General features: G+C 34.8%; 2 protein-coding genes across 20 annotated transcripts in view; one reads left to right on the top strand and one right to left on the bottom strand.

Moving 5' to 3' along the window:
• SPATA4 (spermatogenesis associated 4) overlaps positions 1 to 13,351 on the top strand; it is a 67,305-nt gene that overhangs the window by 46,641 nt on the left and 7,313 nt on the right. For 2 of the 3 annotated variants that reach the window (XR_010838497.1, XR_010838496.1), the window contains exon 9: positions 7,663 to 7,818. The gene's annotated coding sequence lies outside the window, so the exon portion shown is untranslated. Of the gene's footprint in view, positions 1 to 7,596; positions 7,616 to 7,662; positions 7,819 to 13,351 lie in introns of those variants that run through there. The other variant, XR_010838499.1, reaches the window with a different exon arrangement.
• WDR17 (WD repeat domain 17) overlaps positions 1 to 13,351 on the bottom strand; it is a 78,882-nt gene that overhangs the window by 30,301 nt on the left and 35,230 nt on the right. For all 17 annotated transcript variants that reach the window (XR_010838481.1, XM_059049544.2, XM_067022562.1 and 14 more), the window contains 6 exons: positions 12,934 to 13,056; positions 9,824 to 10,008; positions 9,058 to 9,226; positions 6,414 to 6,505; positions 3,127 to 3,209; positions 1,357 to 1,443 (listed from right to left, as the gene is read on the bottom strand). Coding sequence is in view for 16 of the 17 variants with exons in the window: in XM_059049544.2 (XP_058905527.1) it covers positions 1,357 to 1,443; positions 3,127 to 3,209; positions 6,414 to 6,505; positions 9,058 to 9,226; positions 9,824 to 10,008; positions 12,934 to 13,056 (739 nt within the window). In the remaining variant the exon portion in view is untranslated. The remainder of the gene's footprint in view (positions 1 to 1,356; positions 1,444 to 3,126; positions 3,210 to 6,413; positions 6,506 to 9,057; positions 9,227 to 9,823; positions 10,009 to 12,933; positions 13,057 to 13,351) is intronic.

Below are 13,351 nucleotides of genomic sequence, written 5' to 3' on the forward strand. Positions count from 1 at the left end.
GAAGTTACACGTTTTGGACCCAGCTGTTATCAAAACCTTCTCCAAACTTCAAATTGTTGATTTTTGTCTCATGGGTTGTAATACCTATATTTATTTAAACTTACATGCAGAAATACACCAGTTTGTAAACTGCATGCAAACCTATAAATGTGTAGATTACATGTGCCCAAGGCCCACTGATAAACAGTCCGCTCCTCTATGTGGGAAAATATATTTTGCATAATACAAATATTTACACGTATACATGAGCATATTTCTGTATATATGTCTATGCAGATACATAAAGATAAAATTTTAGAAATGAAAAAATATTCAAAGAAGGTACATACAGATATCCAAATTATAAATTCAGAAATATCTTATGAATAAACTTTTATAATTTCAAGGTGTTTTTCACTTATCTGCTAGGATGCTAAGTGGAATATAAATAGAGAAATTAGAACATTTAGAAAAGATTTTTTAAAATAAAAGTGAAATTTTGAAATGAAAAATGAAATTTATTAGGTATGCTTAAATTCAATAAAGATTTTTAAAATGGTCCACATTAAAAAAAAATTTTTTTTTAAAAAAAGAACCTGTAACTGTGTAATAAATGCTTCTATATTTACTGGAAGAAACTCATAGATCCATCATTTTGTATAATATGTGATTTGACTCAGAACACAGTGTAATAAGGTTTTAATATTTTAGTATGTATATTTTACGACTCTAATATGGAAAAGCATAATTCACATTGTTTTCACAATATTTAAAGAAAGTTTGAATTTTTAAATATAACTTATATCCCATCAAAGAGAGGTTTGAAACACAAGATTCTTGGAAGTGCAGTGGCTTAAAGGATCAATTTTAGTGGAGGTTTGACTTGGATTAATTTTTAAATCTAAGCTGATCTTGAATGCCAGGCTCTTAAGCAAGGTTGACCTTTCAAAACCATTCTAAGTTCCGTGTCATGGGAAATCACCCAAGGCCGTGGCATTTGCATTAGGTGGAGGCAATGGAAAGTCACGGGGAACAAAATACCATTGCACAGATTCCTAAAAAGGGTTCAGAGAAAGGGTCACGTTTCTCAGAAGACACACACAGATTGGACTGATTTCCACGTTTCATTAGTTAGTCATATGCTTTTCCTTAAAGTGGCAGGAAATAGCTTGAAGTAGGAAATCAGTATTTCTAAATCATATTAAAAAAACCTCATGGAATAAAAACAGACGGTTACACATGCAATTTCAAGGCTAGGCAAAGGGAATATTACCTAAAAAGAGTCACGAATATTACCTATGGAAATAACATTAAACTTTATGGCTATTCAACATCTCTGAAATGTAATTACTACTTATTTCCAGAAAAAATACTTACCTGTTGTTTTGGCTCCAATCACAACCAAACACTGCAGCTGGATGTTTGTATTTGTGTAGTACTTTACCATCAACTGTTCGAATAATACTGAAATTAAGTATAATATATTAATAGAAAATTACAACAGTCTAAATACATCTTTCAAGGGAAGAAAGCCAAAACTGTAAAATTCGAACATAAGTGTTTTAGGAAAGAGACCTTGTCTGCAAAGCACAAGGAACATTTAAAAGTACTGTGTAAATAATATTACCAATTATGAGTAAGGATATTTATTTCACATCGTATTAATTATGGTGACCCACTGAAACCAATTTAAAGGAGATACATTTTTATTTAGAAACGATTTCTTATATTTTTAATTAGGCAAATACATAGTTTAATACGTATATTTTAAAACATATTCATTAGATTTCAGCTTCAGATTTTAACAGTTCAAAATGTATGTTTAAAACAACTCATTTATAGCGTTGGTTGCATGCACTATTACACCAACTGCAAGACACATAATATTTTCGTGGCATATTTTAAGAGATACAACTAGAAATTCAGAGGACTGCTTCTCCCAAAACAGATCCTATATACTTTCACTGCAAAAACAAAAGTAGCTCTAATACCCTCCTATTATATTACCATAGTGCAAGGGCTACTGATTCCATTAGGGACACAAAGCTGTGTATAAATTAACGTATTGCAAAGTTTTAAAAGTCTTTGGAAAAGACCCTTTTAAAACATCACTAGGCCCACCAAAACTTTTGAGGTTACTGGAGAGTGGTGGTGACCTATGCTTCCCAATATTTAGTCATTGACTGTGGTATTTATCAAATAAGGAATGCCCTGAGAATATATGGTAAAGCTAATCATGTATCACCTAGTCAAAAAACTACTACATACATCTTTCGTATTTTGGTATGTATCAATTAGCAAATAGTCATTTTCAAGGGAAAAAAATCACTAACTGTTGTTTCTGAAAATTTTAACTTCTTGGTAAAGATCTTTGCTTTCCATAACTACTGTATTTTCCACTGAAGTTAAAAAGTGAGGATGAGAAGATTTGGGGCTGGGTATAGCAAAACCTAAGAGGAGATAAACTTTACTACTTCTCAACAACCATAAGTGCCTATACTATCTGTCAAAGATGACAATACCTATAGCTATAGGGTAGCACCATTGGATTAAAAACATTTTTTTTAACTTCAAAGGCAATTCTTCCCTTACATATATTTCTTGGAAACCTACTTTTTCCTGGGACTCAACAGAATTAAGAAAGCACATATTTCTGAGAAGTTAGTCACCTTCTAAAAATAGGCACTTCCCACAGGCATGATCTTATTCCTCCTTACAAAGCCTTTTTATCCTTTTTAAAATAACACCTACTGTGAACAAGTTTCTAGAGCACTTGATACCTCTTTAATCACTTGTGAAACTGAAATACCACTCCCTCAAAATGTGATGAAAATCAGACTCTGTGAAAGTCCTTTAAGTTTTTTTGAGGCAAGTCACAGTATTTTAGTTAAAATTCGAGTAGTATTTTCATTTAGAAAGAATTAGTGGTTTGTTTATTTTTAAACATCATTGCATTGTTATTTATTACTGATATATCATAGCAATGTAGCATGTGCCTATGCGGGCTTATAAATAATATTTATGATAGTAGGTAGAGCTGTACAAATGGAATCTCATCAAATATTTTAATGTATGTGCTAACATGATACAATTGATATTATCAAATGTATCTTTTATAAACAGTGTAATTTCAAACATAGTACTTACCAGTAACCATCACCACTGCAGGTTGCTATTCTTTTGGAATCTTTATGACTCCAGGCAATGCAGAATACTCCATTTTTTCCATGCTTCAAAAAATGTAAAATACCTATCAATAAGAAATAATTCACCCCTTTTTCCTCTTATTTATTTACTTCTTCTAATATTACTTTTCTATTAGGAACTTGCTCTAGATGATGCTACAGAAACTATTGTCAACAGCAGAAAGCTGAATACATACTTTGAAGAATGTGTAACGCTGCCAACACTTAAGAAACAAAACCATTGTTTTAAGACATAAACAGGTGGCTCTATTTCCTTTTTGTGGACACTGGTAAAGACTCAGAATCTGCTTCCTCAGCCATCTGTAGAATTAAGCTCTGCTTAATAGCTTAATACCTTTTTCTGTAACAGCCCTTCTGGAGATGAAGATGGTTATCTATCTGCTTTCTAACCCAGTTAGGCTCCTAAAACTACAGTATACGAGATGCTGCAAGCAGCTGTTATTATTGATTGTTCTTCTAAATTTCAAAATTTTATTTTTATGAAACAAGGTTTAAGGTTATTATTATAACAAATCACTCTGTATTTACCTGTACTCTATATTTATCTGTATTCCTGGACTGGGAAAGGGTAAAGGAATACAGTCACAGCTGGTATGATGAGAATTTTTAAAAACACAACGAATATATTTTATACATAGGAATGTCATGCATCAACTAGGTAGTGGGTGAATAAAGGTTGCAACCAATCCATTTCCAAATTTTCTTTAAAACATTTCGGTTTTATATAGCACTTAAATCGTGGCTGCTCTTAAGGGAAGCCTAAAGTGACATTTTATCTGGCGCTTTCAGGCTGTTTTGCTAAGGCGGTCTGCAGTTCGCTACTTTTACCTTCCTCGGGGGGTCGAGGTGGGTAGGTTTATGAAGATGAACACAAGCATGGAGGTGGCCTCTCTACTCACTCAGTTGAAGGAGGGGAGGTCCTCCATCAGCTGTGTCCGGCCCCGTGAACGGGGCATTAGGGCTGCCTCACGCCCTGCATTTTGTTTTGTGAGGCACGTGTAACTTAGTTAACTGAAGCTGGCAGTGTTCATTTTCCCCACATTTATTATCCCAGATGTAAGCTGTTTCGATCTTGGTCTTAACTGTGCTATCGGAGCTGGGAAAGACATAAATGGGCGTCAGAGACGTCCCTGATGCTCAGGGCTGGGCTGCTGGAATCGGGCTGCACAGGCCGAGCGCTAAGAGGAAGACACTTAGTTGACAGGATGCCAAGATGCTAGAAGAAACCGACAGATCTGACATCCAAGGATAAGATTCTTGAATTAGGTCCAAAGTTTCTTTTCCAGGTTCATCTTTTCTTCTTATATCCTTACTTATTAGGGGATACGCATCGTTCTGGTGATGGGGAGGGCAGAAGGCGGGTTGGGGGAGTGCAGAGCTGAGAGCATCGTTGTTAAGTAGAGAAAGGCAAGCACGGACTGTAGTCCTTTGCCAAAGTTTCCGCTTTTGAGAGCAGAATTGCACACTGGTGGTTGGTGATGTTTCCCTGAGGCTCTGCATTTGTCACATAACTTCCGTAACCCCTGGAAGATCAACGCTACTTGATTTTCAGAGAGAGAACAGTCTTTTGTATAAATGGTTTTAAAGCCTCGATATATAAATAATTATCAAGTCAGTTACATGTTGAATGAACTTCAACAGTGATCATTTGAAATGAATGAAATTTCAAGAGAGTGAAAGACAATCCGAGACGCTGTTCACATTTCCCTCCATTCACAACTAACATGCTGTCTAATGAGAGCATACGTGGTTACAAAATGTCAGCAGAACTCAGGGAAATATCAGATGACAATTTAACCCCAAGCAGAAGGAAAAGTACCATCTGTGACACTACAAATAGGAAGAGGGGAGCTTTTAGAACTTGTCATATGGAAGAATGGAATTGGAGACTTGGAAGGAAACCTAAGAAATTATATAATCCAACTTCACCATCTTATAAGTGAACAATCAGAAGAGCTATGGGGACATATGTACACGTATAACTGATTCACTTTGTTATAAAGCAGAAACTAACCCACCATTGTAAAGCAATTATACTCCAATGAAGATGTTGCAGATTCACTTTGTTATACAGCAGAAACTAACACACCATTGTAAAGCAATTATACTCCAATGAAGATGTTAAAGATTCACTTTGTTATACAGCAGAAACTAACACACCATTGTAAAGCAATTATACTCCAATGAAGATGTTAAAGATTCACTTTGTTATACAGCAGAAACTAACCCACCATTGTAAAGCAATTATACTCCAATGAAGATGTTAAAGATTCACTTTGTTATACAGCAGAAACTAACACACCATTGTAAAGCAATTATACTCCAATGAAGATGTTAAAGATTCACTTTGTTATACAGCAGAAACTAACCCACCATTGTAAAGCAATTATACTCCAATGAAGATGTTAAAGATTCACTTTGTTATACAGCAGAAACTAACACACCATTGTAAAGCAATTATACTCCAATGAAGATGTTAAAGATTCACTTTGTTATACAGCAGAAACTAACACACCATTGTAAAGCAATTATACTCCAATGAAGATGTTAAAGATTCACTTTGTTATACAGCAGAAACTAACACACCATTGTAAAGCAATTATACTCCAATGAAGATGTTAAAGATTCACTTTGTTATAAAGCAGAAACTAACCCACCATTGTAAAGCAATTATACTCCAATGAAGATGTTGAAGATTCACTTTGTTATACAGCAGAAACTAACACACCATTGTAAAGCAATTATACTCCAATGAAGATGTTAAAGATTCACTTTGTTATACAGCAGAAACTAACACACCATTGTAAAGCAATTATACTCCAATGAAGATGTTAAAAAATAAATAAATAAATGAACAATCAGGTTCAAGGCAATAAAATTATCCTACGTCAAGAGCTTATCAGTGACAAAATTGGGACTACAGTTTGGGTCTTGTTTTGAGTTTAGTCTTCTTCCAACTTTTGAATATTTGCCTAGACAATTTTGTGGAAGGTGACCCAAATTTCCTTTGAACCTCTAACGCAACTTCAGGTGAACTTTTATATCTTAGACTCAGCTACATTTTTCAGAATTCATTTTGGCACGTGCAGGTCCTCTTGGATTTTCTTCTAATTAAAAGACTACAATGCCACCTGGTGACTAACTAATAAATTAAGAGAGGAAAGCATTTAAAAAACGTGAAGCCATATAAGACATTATGTTATTTGACTAGTAATAAATACATCTTACCTCATTAAATCGTTGTACGATTTTGCCCTTTTTAATATCCCAAATAAAAGCACCATTTCGAGAAGTTGCTCCAGCAATACAATTTAAATCACCTTAGGAAACAATTTGTTAGACATTATATGAAATGTTTGCCACAAATGTAATTCTTTTCAAAAATGTAATTTTTGAAAAGTAAGACTTGAGTTTGCAAAGTGGCTCTTTTTTTTAAATAATGAAAATTATCAAATGTATGCAAATATAGAAAGAACAGTATAATGCATGAATCCATCATACAATTTCAACAATTATCAAAATATGGTCAATCTTATTCTGTCTATAGCCCCCTACTGGATTTCTTCGGAGCAAATCTCTAACATTGTATTCTTTCATCAATAAATACTTGAGGATGGCTGTCTACAATACAGGAACTCTTTTATTAACATGACCAAACTACTACAATCACAAATAGAAAAATTATCAAAAATTCCTCAATATTATTACATATCCAGTCAGTATTTATATTTTTCTGACCATCTAGTAATTTTTTTAATAGTTAGGAAAGTATTTCTCTAAGCAGGAGACATGAAAACATTCATTTTCTCCATCAAAGACATAAACAATACTCTTTGTTTTTAAGAAGTGAAAAACATCTGTTAAAATCGAACTGCAGCTACGTTAGTAGATGGTCTTGAAGGCAGTCAAAGAAGAGGTTTGCTCCATTAGAAGAAAGAAATAGCTGTTACCTGCCTCCTAGGAGTAAAAATATGGAGGAATTATTTTGTGATAAATGACTATAAATACTAAAAGAAAAGGCCTCACCATTTCTTTCTAGGGTTTTCATCCTGCTACCCTTTTAGTGCTCTAAAATTATTGGGGGAAAGTTTCCATATTTATATGCACTTCTAAAAATTTTCCTGTGATATCTACCCTAAAAATAAAGGAAATTTTGCAATCATCTATAACCTACTCTACTTCCATCCAGTGTCAACCTTTGCTACTCTTTTAAGTTTCATCCATGTTGACCTAACAGTAGTGAGTCATCAGTAATCACGTTGCAAAAAATGGCAGAATTTCCATTTTCCAACATTTTTATTTTCTTAAGGCAAATTCTCAATGTAGGGAGTGAAATAAACTTGAAGTAAGATTGGGCCTTCTGTGTTATGATTTGAAACAATGGTTTTCACAGTCACAATTTCTATCCAAGCTTTAGGTTTGAGACTTGAATACGTCTTGTAGAAGGAAGAATGATCAGCTCATTTTGCTGTTACAGTGTCACTGCGCTGGCGGCCCGATTCCTGTATCTCAGCCCGGCAGGCCCTGCTGTGACGACGCAAACCACAGTGGCTAAAGAGCACAGGCTTAACCATCAAACTGACAAGGGTTCAAATCTTGACTCCACCACTACTCCCTGCGTATATGATCTTGGGTAAGTTACTCAACCTCTCTGACCTCAGATCCTCTTTAATAATAATGTTGGCTCTCACAATCGAAAGTAAAATGAAGATGGAGGTAAAGAAGGGAGCAGAAAAGAGTGCTAATTCTTTTTCTTCCTTACTTCTTAATTAGTGAAACAACATCTTTTTTTTCCAATTAGCTTTGGATCTATAATGGCACTAAGTGTGTTCTGCTTCAGAGAACAACTGCTGTCATTAAGACTTGGAAGTAAAACCTTCTTCTAGATCTTCTCCTCATGGTAGGAGATAAAGGATACAAAAACAGAAGTTCTTTACCTTTTTTGTATCATGGACTTCCCTGAAAATCTGATAGCTATGATAATCTTTGACAGATATAGGAACATGCACACATATGCTAAAAATTATGGATAAAATTCCAAGAGATTCCCAAATTCTCTGAAGACATCAAAACCCCGACAGCCCATATATTCAGGGCTAAAAATCTCTGTGCACAAGGAGATAAGCTAAAAAATAAGCTACATCTTGGTTATAAGTGGGTGTTAAATTAATATGTTAGTATTAGGACAAATAAGTAAAGCATTCTACATAGTTTATAAAGTGAAAAATTCATTTTAGGTGTGTAAAATTATTTATTACAGGAAGAAAATATTTTGGGAGAAAATGTCAGAGGTTTCATAGGACATCTCTTTTTTCCGTACAGGAAGGTATAAAGGTAGCATCATTCTGAGATCAAAGAAAAGACCCTATTATAGCATAAAAGTTCTTCAGTATTACTAAAGCGGAGTTTATATAGAATCACACGCTCACAATTAAACTGTGATGATATGTAATCATTCATATTCACAAAACAGATGTATCAGAGAAAGACAGGTATTATAATTTTTAGAAAATACATGTTTTATTTTCATATATTTGATTCACATGAAAATTTTAAGGAAAACTTCTATAATGTAAAATACACGACACCTTTATAGGCATATCTATACAAATGCAGCTAAAATTAGATGGGTCAGTACCATCCTGATTTACTGGGGCTTTTCTATACAAAGGTGGCCCAGAAATCAACATGCTTGTGCAGGCAGTCTATTCTAAAACCCACAAAAACTGCACCAACAACTGTGTTGCTGCTAATCTGCCTCCACAATCATTTGGAGTAAGATGGCACTGTAAGGAAGAAGATAACACCAATGAAAAGAAAAGTTAGGAAAGTCATTTAATTGTATTCCTGATTTTAATGAAATACTTCCTACCTGGAGCCCATGAGAGGGAATAAATAACCCCTTCATTCCCTGGGGAAGTATCCACTGCCGTCAGAGTGTTTATATCCCAGACTTTTATCGTGCCGTCAAATGAAGCTGTTGCTAAAAGATTGGGATCGTCAGGTTTGAATTTGCAGTCAAAGATAGTTTCCACGTGACCCTAGGAATGCAGCATAAAAAAACATAGAACAAACGCATACAACAAATGCGAGTCCTCGGCACGGTTGCGTTCTATTTTACACAGAGGCTTAATGATCATGAGAACAGAAGTTCGTAGACTCATAGAATTATTATGACTCCATAACAGAAATAAATCTTAGGAGACGCTTAATCCAACCTTGCCCATTTCATGAATGAGAATAAGACAGCTCAGAGTAACTGGCCGAGGTGGACTTCTTCCTTCGGAAAGAATGTTCTATTTGCTTCCAAAATGTACTACGACTATGTGATTTTCCACTATACAAAGGAGTAACGTGGCCCACGCAGTAATGGGAAAACTACCCAATGCAGAGTAACCCTGATAAGCTAAACAGACATTAATATTGAAAGAAGTTTAATGTTTATCATGTTTACAATTAAATAATTTTAATAGTTCTATACATTTTTCTAAAATGTTTCGATCAACCAAGATAAAGTCCTAATATATGATTCTCTATGAAACTAATTTTAGAATATCATCAATAATGCATAAGTAAAAGTAAACATCATGTTATACACAAAATAAGTATTGTGTATAAAAGAATGACCACAGACATACCAAGTCCCTAAGAAAATCCCACTTCTTAGCTCCCATATCATAAAGTCCAACTCCACCATCCAAGAAACAGCACACTGCGTGACCGGGAGCAACAGAGAATGCTGGATTCTGTGTCAAAGTTGGGGGCGGTACTGCTTCACTCGTTGAGGATGTATAATGATTTTTGGTTGGGGACTGGATTGAAACTAGAAAAGAAAAAAATAAATAAGTAAACATTTACGCCAGTATCTTCCCATAGGCTGGAATGAAACCACAGGACTTAATTTACACAGACGCTCTTTGTTTTCTCTCTTTTTTTTTTTTTTTTTTTTTTTGGTACGCGGGCCTCTCACTGTTGTGGCCTCTCCCGTTGCGTGCGGAGCACAGGCTCCGGACGCGCAGGCTTAGCGGCCACGGCTCACGGGCCCAGCCGCTCCGCGGCACGTGGGATCCTCCCGGACCAGGGCACGAACCCGCGTCCCCTGCATCGGCAGGCGGACTCTCAACCACTGCGCCAGCAGGGAAGCCCCTCTTTGTTTTCTTTTATCCAGAATTTATATCAGTAAAGCTCTTAAGCAATGGTCAGATGTTCTGCCACAGGAGTACTGTAGCAGCATTGCCCATATTTATATATTTATATACACAAAATGGGATATTATTTTGAAAAGAGGTGTATAGAAGTGCAAAATAAATGAAAATTAGTTTCTGAGGAATCACAATATGTGGTGAATATTTGGTTTCTTATTGCCCCATAAATTAAAGAACAGCACGATTATTTCTGAATTAAAATTTTCTTTCAAAGTGCTGATGTAACAGCTTACTTCTTCCTCTATACAAGCAAACACACATGTGTGTGAACTTTTTTCTTTTAAAACTAATAACTCTCCTCCACTAATTTTCAATCCAATGAAAACAATTATTTTTGAGATTATTTATAATTCACTTTAATTTAGCACCCAAATTAAGAATTACAACTGTCTGATATACATTTGCATCTTAATTTCTCTCTTCTTCCTCAATTCTACTGTTCATAGACTTTCAATTCCCCAACTTTCAATTACATAAATGTCTCCTTGTTCATTTATTTTTTTTGTATTCTTTTTTTTTAAAGATTTTATTAATTTATTTATTTTGGGCTGTGCTGGGTCTTCGTTGCTGTGCGAGGGCTTTCTCTAGTTGCGGCGAGCGGGAGCCACTCTTCATCGCGATGCGCGGGCCTCTCACTATCGCGGCCTCTCTTGTTGCGGAGCGCAGGCTCGGTAGTTGTGGCGCACGGGCCTACTTGCTCCGCGGCATGTGGGATCTTCCCAGACCAGGGCTCGAACCGTGTCCCCTGCATTAGCAGGCAGATTCTCAACCACTGCGCCACCAGGGAAGCCCTCTTTGTATTCTTTATCGCATATTTTGCCTTCTTTCAAAAAGCTTTTCCTTAGAACATAAATATGTTCTTGTAAATATAATTCAAAATAATGATACCACCATAAATTATCAGACCAATCTAGATTAATTACACACTGGAATATAAATATTTCCCAGTATATTGTGTTTTTCGATTCACATATAATAAAGTCTTTCTTATTGCGTTCATTAGGATAATACTCATTTCTTAGAATTGGAGAACGACAGGCAGTCCAAACTAGAATGAACCATTAATAACAAAAGAAGCATTTGTTTGGTTCAACGGAATTTTGCTGAAAGTTTGGTTAAAATTAATATAATCCATGACTGTTTTCTCATATTTTAATGTGTTGATATTATAGGTGGTTTTGATACCCTTTATGCTCCTATCTATCCATAATTCATCTTTTTTTCAGAATTTGATGATTATATCTACATTTAAAGTTTTTCGTTTTTACAAAATTTTTCTTACTCCACACTTTCTGTTACATTAAAAAATTGGGATAAAAAACTATCAACAACCTGAAAGGAATGACTCAAAAATAAAAAGATCAGTATGTGCTTCTTTATATTTCCTGATTTTTCTCTAATGGGCCTGGACCACTTTTGCAATTAAAAAAAAATAAGGAAGAAAAGAACCTATGATATCTCAGTCATCTTACGAGATGGGTATTCACAGCAAATAAACAAAGAAAAAAATAGTTCCAAACAATGCAGGATACATAAACAATATCCCAGTCCCCAGCATACTATCAATACTTCTCCAGTCCTAATGCTTCTAGACCCTCCAGTTTCCAGGATTTAGAAGTATTAGGAAAAGCTTAAATTTGTGAAAAGACTGGAGGTTCAAATTCAGAGATTTTCTGCTACTTGCCATTGCCCACAAAATTAGATACTAAATTTGCTAACCAAAACAACATTATTTTGAACAGGCCTCACTAATTATTTAGTATATCATAGACAGTAGTGAGTAAGGAGGAATCAATAACTCTAGGTTGTTCAGTCACTAAACTCTTTTCCCCAAGGTTTTTTATGATCCACACAGAAATAAAAGAAACATTACCAACCATGCAGAGCAACCCCAGTTGACTTAAATAGGAAGTCAATTTCCTTTCCCTCATTCTAATTCTAAACCTCCCCCCGCCATACTCCAGATTTTTCTTTTATACCTTAAATGTGTTTTATAATTTTTTCTTAATCATAGAAGTAATAAAAGGTAATTAGAAAAAAACACAAAAATAAATGAAGAACATCTATAATACTAACTCCTAATCCTGCGACAAACATGCAATACATTCAAACATGGAATATATATTCTAGATCCTATGTTTAGGTTATTTTAACTTTGTTATAAACCATATAGATTGTAAAAGAGCCACGTTTAAAACAAAGTCCCCTAGTTCAGACCAATTTTATTTAGTCCCATCACTCTTGATATTTTTTATTTTCACCAATATCATTGTTTCATTTTCCCCATGTAGATCTGAGATTATCTTAATATCCTCATTTAATAGCATTTTTAATGTAACTTTGCTCTAAATATTTTAATTTAGCAATATTAGATATTGTGTGGCTTTGATGGTACCTTTAGCACGTATATTGTCAAAGGCAGTTTTTTAAAATTTGCTTTTCAGTAGCAGTATTTGATACATTTATATCAACATATCACTCATGTTATTGGATAGCAGCAAGTACGATATTTTAAAATATCAAATTTTGATATTTTTACTTACATTTCTTCCTTGGAGGAGAATTCAGTACATGTAAGCAGTGAAACCCTGTTTTCTTTAATTTAAAATTATCAACAGGTGTTGCTCTAGAAACATTCCAAACGCGCAGGACACCCACTTGAGAATCTAGTCAGATCAAGAAAAAAAGCATTATATTAACAAATTTTATTTGAAACATAAAATGCCTAGATATAAAATTCATAACAAAATTTCAACGTGCCAGATTTTTAGCACCACTTACTGGCCTCCTTCACACAGTAATATTATATCATAAGACAAAGACACAGCCCAAGTGATATTCTTGCTTTCAATTTTGGCACGTTTTGCCGTTTCCTGTTCCAAATCCCTTTCTCGGGTGAGAGACCGCCTGCCTCTTGGGAGCGTCCCCGACAAAGATCATTATGACAATGTGACCACAAAG

The sequence above is a fragment of the Kogia breviceps genome, chromosome 20 (genome assembly GCF_026419965.1).
Source record: "Kogia breviceps isolate mKogBre1 chromosome 20, mKogBre1 haplotype 1, whole genome shotgun sequence".
NCBI classification, from domain to species: Eukaryota; Metazoa; Chordata; class Mammalia; order Artiodactyla; family Physeteridae; genus Kogia; species Kogia breviceps.